The 6,550-nt window shown below is 36.7% G+C and overlaps 1 protein-coding gene across 2 annotated transcripts in view; it reads right to left on the bottom strand.

Annotated features, from left to right (window-relative positions):
- Positions 1-349: 349 nt before the first annotated feature.
- The window catches only part of SLC36A4 (solute carrier family 36 member 4), a 41,974-nt gene continuing 35,773 nt past the window's right edge, over positions 350-6,550 (bottom strand). For both annotated transcript variants that reach the window (XM_070783038.1, XM_070783039.1), the window contains one exon: positions 350-4,512. In XM_070783038.1, coding sequence (XP_070639139.1) covers positions 4,205-4,512 — 308 coding nt within the window. In that variant the 3' untranslated portion in view covers positions 350-4,204. The remainder of the gene's footprint in view (positions 4,513-6,550) is intronic.

Genomic DNA, 6,550 nt, shown 5'->3' with positions numbered 1-6,550 from the left:
CGGGGTTGGCATACTGCAAGCAAAACGTATTAGTGTGACTGGTACAGTCTTGACCCTATGAGAACGGTGAATGATGGCATGGCTGTGGCACTGGCAGACTGCCCTCCCAGCATTTACTCTGCAGGAAGTTCAGGTCACTGTTTTGAGCGTGACCTTCCATTCTCAGTCAGCTTCGGTTCTTGTATCTCGGTGGTGCATAACAGCAGCTTCCAATGTAGAAGGTCACGTGACAAGGAACTAACCTCAAAGACTGATTAAAATGTTACAGTAGAATATACCAGTGCCCTTTGCAGTTCATGACATTTGCATCATTTAACCTTCTAAAAGACAAGTTTATTTTAAAAAGGCATTTGCAAGCAAAATAATATTTTATTGAAAATTCAGAAGTTACAGTACTTTTAAAGACTTTTTTTCATATTATAAAGAAAAATAAGTTAAAAGAAATATAATTGACTCAAGTGCACTGATACGTAGTTTTCACTCAAACAAACAACATCATTTCGAGAAACAAAACTCCACAGCTTAATTTATTCATGGTACAAGCGTGTGTTTTCCTATTTGTTATCAAGAAAACTCTAAAGGAATCATTTTCAGGGTGATCTTTCAACACACATCTGTCTGGATCCAATTTAAATGGGAAATTATATTAGTATATAACACAGAGTACTGGAATGTATATATGTGGATACATCAGGGCTAGGTAACCTTGACATATAATTTTAAGAATGAGAGTGATTTGTCATTTCATTTTATCATAGGGCAATAAATAACATTTCTAAAGCATGTTTTCTTATCTCCTAGGTCAGAACCAACAACTTTGAGAATGGAGTTTAGCCTAGTGAGCACCAGTGGCATGAATAAGATTATGGTTAACCATACTGCCAAACTGTTAGTTATTTCAGTCAGCCGTTTAATGTTAGAAGTATGTTGTTATACCTTTTAGATCAAAGTCTCTCAAATTGTTTTATGAAGGGGAGCTAACTGAGGCAAAAAGATAAAAATACTCATTTAAAAAAAACTCATATTATAGCATCGCCTTTGTTTTTACCAAGTTATTTTCTCAACAGAAAATATTCACTGAGCCACTGGTATCAGTTAAATAATTTTATTTATTACTTCTATTAGCTCTGTTATGTATCTTCTTCCTTGCACATGAAGAAATGAGGGGATACATATTATCAGTAAACAAATGCACTTCTCAGCTGCTGTTCTGACCTCTCTGGCATGTCAGCCCCAGAGGAGATGTCACAGGTAAGCTAGAGTAAATAAAGCATGCCCACAGCTGGACATGTCACTGATATAGAATTTCAATTAACATCCCAATTAATATCTGTATAGCACTTTACAGTTAGCTTTTCTACAACTACTACAAAAATACTGAATGAAATTAGGCCACGTCAGGACATTTACAACATGCATCATTTTATGCATATTGCATAAAACACTTACAAAAATGTTAAGTGCATCATACAGACAAGAGGCAGAAATCATTTCAACAGAGGAGAATCCAGAGGGCAGGATTAAAACATAATGTGGCATTTGCTAACATAGTATGTTTTTCATTTGGTAAGACTATACAAACTGGTCTTTAAGAAAAACTAGGTCTTATTTCTTCACTTGTGGAGAAACCATACCATTCAGGGAAAAGCAGATCCTTTGATAAAATAGAAAGGTCTGAGAGTCAGTGTTTTGATAAGCGGACTCTGAAACTGGAGAAACCCTTTTGGCTGGAAAGGAACAGAGGTGACTGGCTTATCTCTGAGGTTTTCAGGGGTGAATAATGTTTTCCTTTACCTTCCCCCTTCCAGTAGTAAAGTTCATAGGACACCTGGCTGGCTTTCCAAGGTGTTTTACTGTGGTGGCAGATGAAACGCTGACGTCATTTTAGCCAGAATGCAATGGGCCAAAGATACTGGATAAAAACTGGACAGGTGCGATCACTCTCATTTTTTCAGGTCCCCAAATAAAAGCAATAGCTGGTTTGATCAAAGCATCTTCTCTAATAACATTCAGAAAATGTTATGACTCATTAAAAATAATTTTCAAAGGAAAAATACTGCTTGATTTTTTTGCAAATAAAATAAATCATCAAAATCCTTATAGAGTGCATTTGCATCTACATAGTGTTTCTTGTTAAGAACTAGAACTGTTCTCCACCTCTTCCTTTCTGCATTTCAACCTGACTCTGAAAATATACTCAACATTTGTTCACAATAAATTAAAATTTATATATTGCTATGATTAACCATTTGATATTTCACTAAAGTTGATACATTTCATAAAGAAAATAAACAAAGGCAAAACTACAAAAATAAAATTTCACACAGACTAGAAATATTATCTGAGACAGCTGACAAAAACTCTGATAGTGCTTTGTATCAAATAATAGTTTTCAAGTCACTTTATACCAAGCTACATATCTTTAAAAAAATACCTAATTTACTCTTATATTCAAGGTTATATAACATTAGCTTCAATGGCAATTACTTTTCCTAAAATTTCTTCCACATTTTCCCAACATGACTAAAGGTTCAACACAACAGATATGACATAAAGTGTCATAAATAATTATTGGTGATTCTTGACGCAAATGTTTTTTTTTAAGTTTAATGCTGATGAATTTGTACCAAAACAAAGCTTCTGATATACCTTTAGGATTATGCTCAAGTCTATGATGTAAGCAAAAAATACTTGAACGGACATTTACATACAAAAATAGAGACTATATACACTGCAGTGATCTTGGTGATATCTTTCACCAACCTGACTAAAAAATTCAATGAGTTTTAAATTATGATTTAAAAAAAAATTAAGATTCTCAATTTAAAATTTAACCATTTTCATCTTTCATGCCTACTGAGATTCTGTTTTGGTTAATAACTGGACTTGAAAAATATGGAGGAATAGAATAGAATGCATTTCTCTGGAAGAAGCCTGGAGCTCTCAGTATTTAACAGTTTATTATTATCTCAATTTTCCCTTGGCTTGAATCTTTCTCTTATTTGCCCATGGGGAGCAATAGAAGGCTCTGATGAGGAAGGCCATAAGGCCAGAAAGAGGGCACAGGTCCTGTACCATGCCAGGTGCCTCCTTTTTTGTCATTAGGAAAGATGGCACCTACAAACCTGCTGCTGCTGCTAAGTCACTTCAGTCGTGTCCGACTCTGTGCGACCCCACAGACGGCAGCCCACCAGGCTCCCCCGTCCCTGGGATTCTCCAGGCAAGAGTACTGGAGTGGGGTGCCATTGCCTTCTCCACCTACAAACCTAGAAAGGAAGAAACAGTAAGGACAGCTAAAGCCACACACAGGACAGCTGGGCACTGTCCACCTGCCAGAAGCTGAACCAGCAAGGTGTTTCTACTGCTTCATTAAAGCGCTGCTTCTGCCCCACGGCTGTGCTGCAGGCTTTTCAGAGCTCCCTGACTGTCTTCTCAGGTCACATGCACTTGGCAAACATCATATTAAACCGACTTAACACTAAAGTTGAACTGAACATAATTTATTCTTTTTCTAGGATGTGACATGAAAGATAAAAAATCCTGGACCAGGAATCCAAAGATCATGTTCTCTTGATCTCAAGCTGAGTGGTCTCAATCAAGTTAACTTTAACCATCCTGGGTATCTATTTCCACATGTAAAAAAAAAAAAAAAAACAAGGGAATTTGTATTCCACAACTTTTAAAGTCTCTTTCAAATCTGGTTGAAACAGTAAGTCAGACTCTTGCACAGGTCCTCTTGATTGGGGGATTTTCTGATGCTTACATCATGGCTAATGAAGGTTTTTCTAAACTTCCAAAGGGTAAATGTAAGTTTCTGGCTCTCTAATAAAAACACAACTGAGATATTTCTATACTAACATGAAGGATACTTTGAAATTCATTCGGGTGGTCAGATTTCAGCTACCTATACCTTCTTCTTTAATTCTTTTAATGCTGAAACCCTGTTCTCTCCTCAACCAGGTGACAAAAGAACAGCATGGAGGTAAAAGACAGAATCTCGGTTGAATCATCTCTGACTGAAAGACAAGTAATAGAGTATTTCTTTAATTATTTAACATTTTAATCTTTTCAATTTTCAAAACTAAAATTTTTGAAATTGCTGCTAATACTTAAAACCAAGAAATATGTTGTAGCTTATCAGTACTGCCATGTCCTAGTGGTTCTTAAATCATTTTGAAACCGGAGACTCATCTCTCTGCTCCTACTATTTCAAACCCGATGTAAAGCATGTGGAATTCAAATTTAAAGAGGGGCCGTGTGGAGTGCTAGTGATAGCTCTGGGAGTAGGATAAATAATTTCTTCAACAGTTACATATGTCCCTAATAAGAAACCAACAACCCCAGTGAACACGATGGAAACGTTCTTCAGGACCATCCATATACTGTAGTGCTCCTTAGAGAACGTGAGAATTTCAACCAGGGGCGGCAGGATCAGGGCCAGCGTGCTGCTGCTCACAGCTCCGACGAACGCGATCACAATGTCTAAACGAGGAATGAGGATTGCGCCGGCACCTAGAAAATTGAAAATACAAATTTTCCTTATGTAAATATGTAATACCTACGTAAACACTAACTGCAGATACTTTCAACACATTAAAATTAACTGATGCAAGTAGGCACTATGAGACTATTGCTTGCGGAAGCATCTGTCATGTTTTGTTCTGAGCTAAAAATGAAAATAAAGAAAGAAACCAAAACACTGAGTGATGTTTCTCAGAGTTTGACTTATCAATAGGGCTTCTTACATAAACAACTTTTAATTTTTGCTATGAGGTTTTGGGTAAAGAATGCATATTCTGCCATTAAGCTCATTCTATAAAACACAAAATCTGGGCTGGTATGGTATAAACAAATGGTTAAATCAAAGAGAAGAGATAACTATTTCTTACATTAGAATTCCAATTAACCAAAATAGAAGAAACCATGGAAACAGAAAATCATTATTAAGTAAACACTACAGTAATAACTGTTGCAGGAAAAGTCAATGAAGGATCCTAAAATTAATGGGCAAAAGGCTCAGACAACAAAGAATTTTCCTGCAATGCAGGAGACCTGGGTTGGATCCCTGGGTCAGAAAATCCCCTGGAGAAGGAAATGGCAACTCACTCCAGTATTCTTGCCTGGAATATCCAATGGATGGAGGAGCCTGGCAGGCTACAGTCCATGGAGTTGCAAAGAGTTGGACACAACTGAGCGACTAACACTTTACACTTTTTTTTTTTAAACACCAACTGTATAACAACAGGAAATACCCCTATTAAAAACTCATTAATTATAAAGGGAAAAAAAGAGCACCTTTACTGTGAAGACACCTGACAGACACCACCTTAACCAAGTGATCAAAGTTAACATCAGCAGTCATAAGCCATGATATGATGTACTGAGAAGTGCAAAGCATCACCTGTGGATTCTTGTTAAAGATGCTTAACTTCAACCTAATCAGAAGAAAGCATCACACAAGTCTACACTGAAGGAAATTCTACAGCATTACTGACACTTCAAAGATGTCAAGGTTAAATGAAGACCAAAAAAGATAACTGTCAAGACTGGCGGAGTCTAGCAGACTTGACAACTAAATTCAAGCGGGACCTTGAATTGGCTCCTGGATCAGAAAAAGGGAAAACCAGTGAAAGCAAAATGACGTCTGCAGATGAGTCAGCAGCATTTTATCGATGTTAATTTCCTGGCTTTAACAGTTGTGGTATGTAAGCTACTAACATTAGAGGAAACAGAGTAAAGGGTTAATGGTAATTCTACTGTCTTGTACAGCTTTTCTAAGCTATTTAAAAATGAAAAGATAAAAAAAATTATGCACCATTATTGTCAGCAGGATTTTATGCCAAGCTATTGACAAGTTTTCTGCAAGTTTTGATCCAGCACTTTTTTTATCTTATCTTACCAAAAGGTATCAACAGAAGGTTTGCAAAAATCGAGACATATTCTTTCTCTGAATTGTCCTTAAATCATTGAATGATTTGTGAAGGGTTGGAGCTGCCACCAGAAATAGTAGCTAAGTTTGCTGGCATGCAAGCTGTGACAACTCTATCACCGCCGCCACCAAAGATGGCTATGTAACCAGGACTCTAATTATGTATGTGTCGGTGTTTCTTTCCTTGTCTTCAAAAGCTATCAGTTTTCTCACTATTCTTTGTCATCCTTCTATTTCCAAGGTTACTTTCCTTTGCTTTTCTTTTTCCTGCATGTTTGCCTCTTACTGAACTTTCTGTGGGGGTGTGTGTGTGTGTGTAATTTAACTCATGCTCTTTGTAATTAAGTTTCGGGATTCTGGTCTACTGGTTTCTTTACTTCTTAACTGTTAGTTTATGGTTTCTCGCTCCCCGTATTCTCTTTGTGGCTCTCGATATTTTTCCAGGAGGATGTGGCATTAATTTGGAACTACCACATTTCTTAGAACCACACACTTTTTATTTACATTATTATGAAAGCTAAAATCCTAAAAAAGTTATTTTGAAATCATAAACATAGCTGCACTTCTACAAGACCGAAGGACAATAAATCTTCCTAAGGTAAATAATGTGAAGTTGGAACT

The sequence above is a fragment of the Bos indicus genome, chromosome 29, assembly GCF_029378745.1.
Source record: "Bos indicus isolate NIAB-ARS_2022 breed Sahiwal x Tharparkar chromosome 29, NIAB-ARS_B.indTharparkar_mat_pri_1.0, whole genome shotgun sequence".
Classification (NCBI taxonomy): Eukaryota; Metazoa; Chordata; class Mammalia; order Artiodactyla; family Bovidae; genus Bos; species Bos indicus.
Note: the sequence above shows the minus strand (reverse complement) of the source record. Positions and strands in the feature narration are given on the sequence as shown.